Genomic DNA, 12,508 nt, shown 5'->3' with positions numbered 1-12,508 from the left:
ATAAAATTTGATCTTATATTATGAACCATATATTTGATCATCTATTGATTTATTAATTTAATTCATAGGTCATATGGCTCATTCAACTTCAAGTTCAAGATCTAGCTAGTAGCAATATTTCATCAAAAAATAAGAATGAGAATAATAGTCCGTTATGAAAATATGTGACTAGAATAGAAAAAATAAGAGAATGAGGGGATAGTTGGAAATGGACTTGCAACTTTTGTGGTTTGTAAAAATTTGGGACATACACAAAAGTTAAGAGCTTATCTATTAAGTATCAGCGAGAAAATGATTACTTGTAAAAAAGTAAGTCTTGAAATTATAGTTGAGATGAAAAAAGTTGAAAGAAAAGTTATAGAAAAATTCTCAAATTTACAACATAAGCAAGTGTCATTACCAACTAGTAGTGTTTCTTTAGGACTTTCTTTGTCTTTACATGAACCAAGAGTTTTAGAACATTTAAAGAAAAGAAAATCTATGGATTCACCTATTGGTAAAGCTTTTGGCATGCAAACTAAAGTACAATTAGATGTTGAGATTGCTAGAATGTTTTATATTGAAGGTTTGTCTTTTAATCTTGCTAGAAACCCATATTATCTGAGTTGTTATTCATTTGCTGTTAATCATCCATTGGATGGTTATATACCTCCGGGTTATAATAACTTGAGGACCACATTACTTCAATAAGACAAATGTTGAAAAATTACCAGAACCTATTAAAAACATTTGGTTGGGAAAAGACAAATATTGAAAAATTATCGGAATCTATTAAAAACACTTGGTTGGGAAAAGACAAATATTGAAAAATTATCGGAATCTATTAAAAACACTTGGTTGGGAAAATGTATTAGCATTGTTACTGATAGTTGGACTGACCCACAAAAAAGACTTTTGATTAATTTTTTGGTTGTTTCTAAAAATGGTCTAATGTTTATCAAATCTGTGAATTATTTAGGTGAAACAATTTATTGTTAATTTGATTAAAGAGGTAATAAATGAAATTGGTGATCAAAAAGTTGTATTGATAATTACTGATAATGCTGCTAATTGTAAAGGAGTTAGGGAAATCATTGAAGGTATGTTTCCACATATTTATTGGACTCCTTGTGCTGTTCATACACTTAATCTTGCTTTGAAGAATATATATGCAGCTAGGAATTTAGAAAGTAATCAAGAGACATATAATAAGTGTCCTTGGATCACTGAAGTGCATGGAGATGCTTTGGTCATAATTTTTTTTATAATAAATCATTCAATGAGATTGGTCATGTTCAATCGATTTAGTTCTTTGAAGTTGCTTGCAGTTGTTGAGACTTGATTTGTTTCTATTGTTGTTATGCTTAAAAGATTTAAACTTTTTTTAGACGTGTACTTGAAACAGTGGTTATGAGTGATGAATGAACACAATATCGAGATGATGACCAAGAAAAAGCTCGATTTATTCATGAATTGGTTGTGAATGAGAATTTTTGAAAAAAAATTAATTATATTCTTGCTTTCATAGCACCTATTTATGATATGATTAGAATTTGTGATACAAACAAACCATGCATTTATTTGGTTTATGAGATGTGACATTCTATGATTTTTAACATAAAAAGGTTATTTATGATCATGAAGGTAAACTGCCAAGTGATTTTTTATCATTTTTTCATGTCATTCATCATATTCTTCTTACTTGATAGACAAAACATAGCACTCAATTACATTACCTAGCTCATTCTTTGAATTCTAGGTAATTTTCAAATTCAATCTCCATTTCTTACTAATTTAATACTCTATGTATTATTATTATTTTTTATTTTTAAATTTTTGTTGATTTTGTCTTTTGAAGGTATTATGGTCATTATTGTTAAAATCCCGATTTTATGCATACGATTTTACGATTCGAAGACCCCCAAACGATTCAAATCCCATGTAAAATCCAATTTGGGATAAAATCTTATAAAATCTCGATTTTACATGTACGATTTTACGATTTTACGCTTCAGAGATCCCCAAACGATTTTACGATTCAAAGACCTCCATTGATTTAAGTTGTAATTTAGAAGATGCTTCCAACGTGTAATACCCCGAGAGCCCAGAAAAGTTAATATATATCGAGGATAGTGTAAGAAAGGAAACAACACCAGCTGGATACCTTTTGGGCTGAATGTTGGCAAAGAACTCCCAAGTTAAGCGTGCTTGACCTGGGGCAATCCAAGGATGGGTGACCCCCCTGGGAAGTTCGTGTAGGCCCATCAGGGTAAGTTGTTCCGGTCCTTCCTATCACTCGATGCGGGATGTTACAAATGGTATCAGAGCCGACCCCCGAGCCTCTGAGCGCGGCGGTGGGGCAAACCTCAGCGAGGAGGCTGAGTCCCGAGGGGAGTGTGAGGCCCCTATGGGGGGTGCGTGTAGGCACCTTAGGCGAATCTCACATCGGCCATGCACGGGGGGAGATCTGGGACCAGTTGTAAGGTCGCATGACGAGGACGTCATGTGCTTAAGGGGGGAGAGAATGTAATACCCCGAGAGCCCAGAAAAGTTAGTATATATCGAGGATAGTGTAAGAAAATAAACAACACCAGCTGGATACCTTTTGGGCTGAATGTTGGCAAAGAACTCCCAAGTTAAGCGTGCTTAACCTGGGGCAATCCAAGGATGGGTGACCCCCCTGGGAAGTTCGTGTAGGCCCATCAGGGTAAGTTGTTCCGGTCCTTCCTATCACTCGATGCGGGATGTTACACAACGTCTCAATGTCACATAGCATCTGACATTGGAACTTATACAATGAATTGTTATATTTTGCCTCTAAATTGGAACTTGATTTAACATTGATTCCATAAGTTCCAATGTCACATAGCATCTAACATTAATTGCATAAGTTCCAATTTACTTGATTTAAATTATAATTTTTACTTGATTTAACATTGATTGCATAAGTAAATCAAGACAAACAAGTAATTAATTAATGGACCACCTAACTCCAAATCGGGATATTACTTGATTTAATCAATGTTAAATCAAGAAAAAATTACAATCTAAATCTAATGGAAGACGTTGGAAGCATCCTCTAAAGAATTTTAAGCTATATTTTACCTCTAAATTACCTATATTTTGCCTTTAAATTGCCTATACCAACCTGCTAGTTTTTGAGCTATATTTTGAAAATATCATCTTTTGAATTATAATAAGAAAAAATTAGGTTATTAAATGATATTAATTCATTTTCTACAAAATTATATTATTATAAACATATATTTACAAAAATTAAAGGATATTTTTAATTATCTCTAAAATCTTACGATTTTACGATACGATTTTATGGACCCTTTGTCGATCCCACTTAAAATCCCGATTTTAACAACCTTGATTATGGTGATAAATGACTTCAAGAAAAAAAGATAGAATGTCTCCACATATAAATGGAGATGTCTCCTCATAAATAATAAAGTGTTTTAGGAGACTTTTTCCTAATCCAGATGAGTCTGCTATTGTTGATAATGAGTTTGTTGATTTTTTTTTTCAAAAGTGGGTCTCATTTAGAGATCCAGATGCTATCTTGAATAACTATGACAGAGAATCTATGAAGTGGTGGGCATGTCATGATTCACATGCTTATTTGCTTCAAATGTTAGTTTTTAAGGTGTTTGGACAACCTACTTCTTTATCTTATTATGAAAGGAATTTGAGTACTTATTTTTTCGTTCATTCATTTAGAAGGAATAAATTAACTCCAAAACGTACAAAAGATTTGATTTTTATTCCTAACAATTTTCGTTTTTTTATCGAGAAACACCTCTCAATATTATGACGAGAAGACAAAGATGTGAGATGTAGATAAACATGAATTTGAGAATATGAAATATATAAATGTTCTCGAGTTTACTATTATCTCCTTAGATGAATCAGAATTGGAGTCTATACTTTTTGATGAAAATGTTAGCCAGTCTATAGAGACATGGAGTGATAATTAAATGAACTTTTATAAATTATATTATATTTGATTTTGTTATTAAAATTTATTGTTTGTTTTTAATTACTAAGTCATATAAGAATAATAGAACTTTTTAAATATTGTTGATGATTGTTTGAATACATTATAAACTTTATGTTTATGTTTGTTTGAATACATTATAGAATTTATGTTTATTGTTTATATTTGAATATTTTTTTATTTTTTCTATATTAAAAATTATATTTATAAAAAAACTCATATATTTTTTAAATTTACAGTTTACTTTGCGTTTCCGTTTCCTACTTTTTTAGAAAAATGTCATTTCTGCGTTTCCGTTTCCTATCAAAAACGTCTCCCATTTTCGTTTCCATCCAACCTAGGAATGTAGAATTTGGAAGTCATTATTCAAAGTACAAAAAATGACAATGTATCAAAACTTTATTCTACTTCAGAGACATTTATTTGAAGCATATGAGAAAAAAACAAAGACGAATTAACTATTGATTGCAGGAATATAGAAACACTCTGAGCTGAACAGCTGGCTAGGAAGATGAACTAATGAATGAAGGAAAACAAGTTTATGATGTCAAAGCTGTGCTAAAATCATACTCTGGATGTATAATCCCATAACTCCTCCATTGAATCGCTCAACGGTAAGCTCTAGAGAAAAACGGCATCTTCATATATAGAATATAATTATTTTCAAGACGGGACTACGATATTCTGAGCATGAATATGTATGACAAAAAAATTTAACAGTTAATATGACCGAGTAGAATAAATTGCGCAAGCTGATACCTCAGAAGAAGATAAACTTCACATGGCAAACTCAAATTATTCAATGAAACATATATCAAGACAATGAATACAGTGTTCCCTCCGAATTCCATCTCATATTTAATAAAATTCATTACGCCAAAATATCCGATCAAGTTCTAAACCAAATAAACGCAAACCAAGGTGATAAAACCACTGCTTTAGCTAGAGATAGAGCAAAAGACTGCAAAAAGAACGAAAATTGATCTAGTAGATCGAGTAATTATCACCAGCAGCTGGTGAGATTTTCCTGTAGATGGAAGAGATGATCGGAATAATACCTGCAAGTGCAATAGCAAGATGCTCTGAGCTGCTACTTCTTACAGTGACCTGCCCACTGAGCTTATTGTTGATTCCTGCTCGAACTGCCACCTTGGAACTGCGTCCAATGGAGAACTGAGCTAGTGTGTTAAACCCCAAAGCCCAGTCCCCTCTCCACTTTATAAGAGAGAGTCCATACGTGGATTGAACTTGGCCAACTGGGTAATCAATTTCCCGACGTTGCAACTCAAAATTAGCTCCATATGCTGCATCACCCTGACAATGGATGGTCCCTGCACTACCTACCAAAGCCCATTGCTTTCCCCAAGCAATCTGATCCTCGACCTTCACCCCAGTTGCTACATTCTCACCTAAGAAGGTAATGGATATGCCAGCAGCTGTCTTGTTCTTCTTCAAATTTTTGAATTTGGTTTCTCCCCTGACAATGTATGCAAGCTGCTTTCCAATAGTTTGAATATCAAAACCTGCCATACTTGAGCCATTCTCTCCATGTTTGGCAGCCACTGAGGAATCCAAGTGGATGCTAAAATCTTTCTTGTCCTTCGTGATTTGAAGAGTAACTGCTGCTGGGAACCGGCTCGCAATGGCTAAACTTTGTTCAAGGTTGACACCATCATATCCACAGTCATGGTCCCAACCATGTGTGTCCAGAACTGGCCTGGCCAAAAATTGTGAAGTTGGCTCCAAAAACCTGTACCTGAATGCTGGATTATCACTATCAAAAGAAGGTGGCAGGACCATGTCAGGTAACGGAGTTGACACAGGAGCAGCCCCTCCATTTTCCTGTTCAGCATCTTCTCCTATGAAACCATATTCATTTGCAGCATCCTTCCCTCTCTTCTTCAACTCTCTCAGTCTTTTCAACTCTTCTCTCCATTGCTTCTTTTGAAGGAGCTTCACCCTATAATCATACTCCTCAAAATATGCCTTCTTCTGCTCCTTGCTAAGCTTAGCAATTTGAGATTTCCTAAGAGGCTTGAATGGTGGGAGTTGATCATACTCATCTTCCTCTTCTTCTTGGTCAGAATCTGATAAATCTGTCAAGTCAATATCAGAATCACCATTGTCAACACCCTGGTCACTGGAAAGTTTTGGGTGTGCCCGGGTCTGTAACATCGAAGACAACATGTATGGAAGAGGAGGTGACCGTACACGGAAGCCAAAGAGCTTCCGATGGTCAAATGGATCTTGAGGCTTGGAGAGAGAACTTGTTTCTGATAAGATTTTCATGGAATAGCACAACAGCAATAACTGCGGTTTCCAAGTTTGTCCATTAGGCAGCACCTTTTGACCTTCCCTGTTTTTCCGACACAAGGGATGGTTTTCAACAAGAGAAACGGGATTCATCAAACTTGGGCTCATCATACGCAGGTCACCAACAGCATGTCCAATGGACTGCTGGACAACGTGAGACCTTTGAGTAACAAAAACCTCATAACTCAAAGGAGAACCAGATGGTCCATCTGGAGGTGCAGAAGCAGCATGTGTAAGGGTTACTATTGCACTTCGCCAGATGGATGGGCCAAGGGTACTGGTGATTGTCTTAAGCAATGGCAGATCATTAAGATCTCTAGTCTGGGAGTCCAGCCTATCCACATAGAGGACAATATCTGGGGGACTTTTCTTGGTTAACTTCTTTATTGATAACAACAGTCTGCGGTTAAAAGCCTGTTCCATAACAGCAGGCCTGAGACCTGGTGTATCAAAGACCTTGATCTTAACTCCATTAACCATTCCAGTAATCTCCTTTACAGATGTAGTGGCAGGTTCAAAAGCATCAATTAATGCCTTGTTTTCGCCAAAAATAGAATTTATGGTTGCACTCTTGCCAACTCCAGATTTTCCTAGAACAAGTATGTTCACTGAAAAGTTCAAATCATCTTTCCCCTCAGCTTCAAGTTCTGTAGCAGTCCTCTTAGCAGCATCAAGGTTAAAAGTTTGACTGGTTTGTCTACCGGCAACAAGTGCTAGTCGGTATAGAACCTGGGCTGCTACAGATTCATCGGAAGAAACACCTAATCTCTGAACAAGTCTCAAGAATTTCACCCTTATTTGTTGTATGTTGTCCAGCTTCTTCTTCTCTTCTTCACTCAAGTTGTTCTCTGATTCTCCCCCAGTTGTAAGACCTGAAGGAGAGAAAAGATTGGAACGATTTGGCCGGGTAGCAGGTTTGAAAGATCGGGCTGAGGATCCCAAACCAGCTGGACGCTCAATTGAGAACAGTCTAGATCCATCTTGAGAGGTTATTGTGATGTTACCACTGTCTGAGCCAGCTCCTGTTGCTGCTTTCAAAAGAGCTGCTAATGCTGCAGAATCAAACAATTCCTTCCCATCTCCTTCTTCGTCAGTGTCTGCTTCTTCATCTGAGTCTGAGACAATCTGACCATCAATTCCCTGTGGCTGATCTTGAGAACTCTTGGCAGCAGAAAAAGAACCGATATCTGATCCTCGTTCCAACTCCTCAATAAACTGTTTGGCAGCTTCAGAGCTTCCAAAGATCATACCATCAGTCTCCCCATCTGATACCGAGTCACCAATTTCCCCTTCTTCATCGATATGGTTGTTCACTTCATCTTCATCTTCATCTTCAGCTTCCAGTATTGCTGATGAGTTCTGATTCAAACTTGGTTCATCAGATCCAAGAAGCAGGGATTCCTCTGCAAATTTCCCTTCCAATCCATTATCAGTAGGACTTGCAGAGGCAACATCGCTTTCTATGTGTTTTGCATCGTGAACTGGATGTTGACCATCATCTCCATCTAATTCCTTTGAAGACCCATGTTCATCTCCACCAGCAGCAAATTTTACTGTAGTTTCAAACTGTTCAGGCTCAGAATCAGCTTGTTGCCCATTCTCTATTATGCCTGAAGGCTCAGATTTTTCCACTTCAATACCACGGTTAAATGAAATTTCTAAATTTTTGTCAGAATCAACATTGCCGGTGTTCTCAACAGCATGGCTAGTTTGATCAGCCCTGTTAGCCAACTCCACATAACCCTTTTCTGGGCTTTGTGGCCCTTCAGCTCTAGAATCCTTGCTCAGTTCCATCTCTCCATCAACAGCAACTTCTGGTTCTGACATGTTAACCTGTATGGCACCCGCAACAGAGTCTCCTTCAGTTGTGAATTTCACTCCTTGTTGTGCTTCAACTAGCTCCTTGTCTGCTGGTCCTGAACTCTCATAATTATTTTGTCCATTGTCATGGCTTGGCAGTAAGGACTCGTGAACAGCCTCAGCACTCCCATTAGCCTCAGCAACCATAACAGAATCCTCAGTGTTCAAAGCTTTGTACTTATTGCCCTCTTCAGCCCTCTTCCCATTCTCCACCACCTCCTCAGTCACCATGCTCCCTTCAACCCCAGAATTCATTTCCTCGTCCAACTGTGAAGTTTCAACCACCCCATCCGCCTTACTACCCGCTGAAACCTCAATAGTGCCATCTTGGATGACTCCCAAACCTCCACCTTCCACAAAATCATTTGGAATTTTGTTCTCAACAGACACCGGTAAAATCACTCCCAACCCTCCTCCACCCACCAAGTAATTTGAAATTTTGTTCTCAACAAGCACCGGTTGAATCACTCCCAAACCGCCTTCTTCCACCAAATGACTCGAATTTGACTTCCCACTAGATACCGGTTCGGCCACAATTTCAGGCTTCCCCACGAAGCCCTCGGCTGCAATTGGTACAGACTCCACGGCCTCAACAACGCCATCGCCAACCACTCCAACCTGATTCCCCGTCACAACTCCATCTCCCTCAACCCCATCGTCCGACGTGGCCACTGCCACCGGCGGCATTTCAGTCTCCGGCTTCGGGAATTCCGAAGAACCCCCCAGAACCCCACCGATTTTCCCCCCCTCGATTTCTAGGGTTTCTTCCCCGGTGTCGGCCACGGGCCGCCTCCCCCGCGCCGTCTCGAACTCCTCTTCCCCACTCACAAAACCCCCATCCTCAGAACTACTACTCTCACTACAACTACTACTGCCGCTGCTACCCTTTTTCAAATCATCCGTTTTGACGGAATTATCAATTCCAGACAAATAAGGAGACGAAGGTTTGAGAAGAGAAGAACCTGAGGGGGAGTCCCAGAGCTGAGAAGCGGCTTGCTTGGAGGAATCCATGGACTTGAGCGCTCGTTCTTCTACTCCAAACGAATACCCAAAATTAGGGTTTTAGGAGAGACTATGGTATATTTGGATTCAGGTTTGCAACAAGGGGAGGTTTGGATTGGAAGCCGCACAGCGAAGAAGAGGAGAGGCGAGGCGACGGAGACGATAAGGTTTTATCAGAGAAATAGGGAGGGCCTGTGTTTGGCTCTTTCGGAAATGCCGCCGCAGATATTTTTATATTTTGGTTGCCACATTTTCCTTCTAAATCAAATTTATAAAAAATAAATAAATAAATAAAGAGAACATTTTATTTCCCATCAAAACACTGCAAAAGCATTCCTTCCAGGGATAAGCTAATGCTATGTTCCTTCAACATTTTCACCTCAATTAAAATTGTGCATGTTTATCGTTTTTTTTTTTTTTTTGAACTTTTAAATCCTTTCTAAATGCTTTGTTTGGTTGCGTCTAAATGAGAACATTTTTTGAGGAATGGCTGGGCTGGTTGCTTTCCGAGTGCTTTTTGTTTGGGAGTGTGGAATTGAATTGGGATTGGGCCCAGACGTGGTTCTCTCGGCTTCCTCTTATTCCTCATCTACAACGCATGGCCTAAACTTATCTGTTTCACCTCTCCCTAGTTTTAGACTTATCTCCAACTCCCTCCCCCTTCTCCTAAAATTCAATTTCAATTCAAATTTATTCACCCAATTAGAAGTTGCTGCCTTCCTGCCTGATTCTGCGCGATATCAATATGGATATGCCAACCCAACTGGGCCTCCTTGGACAGGCCCATGGGAGCCCATCAAGGTAACCCATCGTTCTGAGATTTTATTATACAAGTTTTAATTTGAAATGTTCAAGTTCCGATTTATTTTATTTGGGTTTTTGATAAATGAAATTAAATTGTTCCGATAAGTGAATTTAAATTTTGAATATTCTAAATTATTTGAATCAATTTAACCCGTCCAAATAATTTAAATTAAACTATTTCTTTTTACCATCATAACAAATATGTGCATTTATAATTGTGATTTGTGAAAAAACAAAAAAAGTAAATGTTAACTGTTATCCTAAATGCATATTATTTTTAAATAAAATGTATTTATTGTATTTTATTATTCATATTTAATAATAATTTTAAAAACTAAGACACCACAAATATATTTTATTTTACTATTTAATTATTACTGACAAATAATAATTAACTTTACCTCAAACCCTGTACATAAAAACTAAAACTCACGCTATATCTCGTAATTGCCTTTTTCAATTTTAAAAGCAAAAGTAAAAAAAGGAAGATTCTGCTCGAATTGAATTATTATTACAAATTAAAGGAAAAAAAAAAAGAGGCAATTTTCCTTCTTATATACTTGTGATTTGACTTTAGCATGTCATAGACACGTAAGCAGCCAATGATTGCATGTGATGAAAGCCATGCGCCATGCTATATGATTAGGCTGCGCTATTCCTTCCCCACCTTAGCCGGTGCACGTGAATCCAAGCTTCCCAACCGCTAATTTAATTATGAATAAATTAAGCAGCGCCAGCGCCAGCAGCTCAGCTGCAAGACATCTTACTTGAAACAATCATTATAATTTCCAATTTACCCCAACTTTACCTGCATCTCCCTCGTTAAGACACTTGACTTCTTCGCTCCGGTCCTAAGTCCATACTTAATCACCTTATTTGGCAATATAATTGCCGTCCGTCTGTTTAATGGCACCTCAATCATAGCTGAAAATGGCAATGTGGCCCATGTTCAGGTTTTACTCTTATCTTGTTTTGGGGTTCTGGATTTAAGAAATTGGACGGTATATATTGTTGTATCAAAATAAAAATTATATAAATTTTATCTAATATGTCTTTAGTCTATGCTTAATTATATAAATCTTTTATATTTTTTAAAAAAATTATTGACCAAGACTTCTATGTGCAAAAAGCACTTTATCTAACCTAGCTAATCTAGATTATCTTAACTAATTTAATACATTTAATTCAAATTTATTAAACTTAAATTTTTAAATTTAGAATCACTGACCATTTTTTTATTTGAATACAATAGTTATCGACTCAGGTCGTTTAATTGTTAAATTATTTCGATATTTTGTTAAATTATTAATATTTTGAATCCTACTTTAACGATTCAATAAGTTCGAAAGTCTTTAATTGAAACCTTAATTTTTATTTCATGAATCATTAATCAAGTTAAAGTGAAAAGTTTACTCCTTACGTTTTAATTTAAATTTAATTGAGATCTCACCTGATCACTCAAGTCAATTTAATGAACTTATGGGTCATTTTATTTATTTTTTATTTTTTTAGCACCCATGCATAATTGTTTTCTATTTTCCATTTTACCTTAAAAATTTAAAGCATTTCACTTGAATTAGCTATTTTCTAAATTGATCCCAAAATTAAACATAACCCGCATATCGACTTTGAGTAATTTATGTTTATATCGACTTGAATTCAATTTTGTAAGTCATGTCCCACTTTTTATCTTCCATGAGTCTGTTGACCGATCAAAGTTTATGTTAAAAAAAATTAAATGAATTGTTGTGTAATATTTAATATTTTATTTAATTGTACTGATAATTAGTGTCTATTATTAGATTACATTTTACTAATAAGGCATTCTTCAGTTTCTCTTTAATCTATCACGGTCTTTAACTAGATATTATCTTAAATACATAATTTAATATTTTATTTAAATTAAGAAAAGCTCAAGATATAAAAAATTGTCCATAAGTATTAAAATATTATAATTATATGGGGTTTAAGAATTCAATAGAATTATAACTTTGCTTATTTTGCTTGGAATATAATATCATGAATTAAAAATGAATTCCAAATATCATATTTATTCTAATATAGAAATAAAACTAAATAAATAATTTGACCACATTAACTTTATTAAATTAATTAAGGGAAAAGATAATAAACAACATTAAACATTTGATTTTATTTGAAATGTAATCTACAAAATAAATAATATTAAATTACATACTTTTACACTATAAACAAAATTAATTAAGGATTAGTGCCAAAATAAGATGGCACAATTATCACATACGTATAATTGGATATTTATTTGAATATTTATCGTTGAAAAATATTACAATTAAAATAGTACTAAAAATATGGATCGAACAAATATTTTGTCCATATCTTTTAAGAGTCATTTTTGGAATTGAAGTAGAGGGAATTAGAAGGAGAATCAAAATTGAATATGATTGAATTATTAATAATAAAATATTACTAAATTGTAGTGTTATGTTTAATATGTTGAAGAAATGAAATAAAAAAACAATTAAATTACAAAAGTATCCATAGTCTGGAAAATAATAATATATTGTT

At 35.6% G+C, this 12,508-nt stretch overlaps 1 protein-coding gene across 1 annotated transcript; it reads right to left on the bottom strand.

Moving 5' to 3' along the window:
* Positions 1–4,738: 4,738 nt before the first annotated feature.
* Positions 4,739–9,369, bottom strand: LOC127805610 (translocase of chloroplast 159, chloroplastic). The gene has a single exon (XM_052342362.1). It carries the CDS (start codon positions 9,164–9,166, stop codon positions 4,967–4,969), a length of 4,200 nt encoding a protein of 1,399 aa, XP_052198322.1. The 5' UTR covers positions 9,167–9,369; the 3' UTR covers positions 4,739–4,966.
* Between the last annotated feature and the right edge of the window lie 3,139 nt (positions 9,370–12,508).

Source organism: Diospyros lotus, chromosome 1 (genome assembly GCF_014633365.1).
Source record: "Diospyros lotus cultivar Yz01 chromosome 1, ASM1463336v1, whole genome shotgun sequence".
NCBI lineage: Eukaryota > Viridiplantae > Streptophyta > Magnoliopsida > Ericales > Ebenaceae > Diospyros > Diospyros lotus.
Note: the sequence above shows the minus strand (reverse complement) of the source record. Positions and strands in the feature narration are given on the sequence as shown.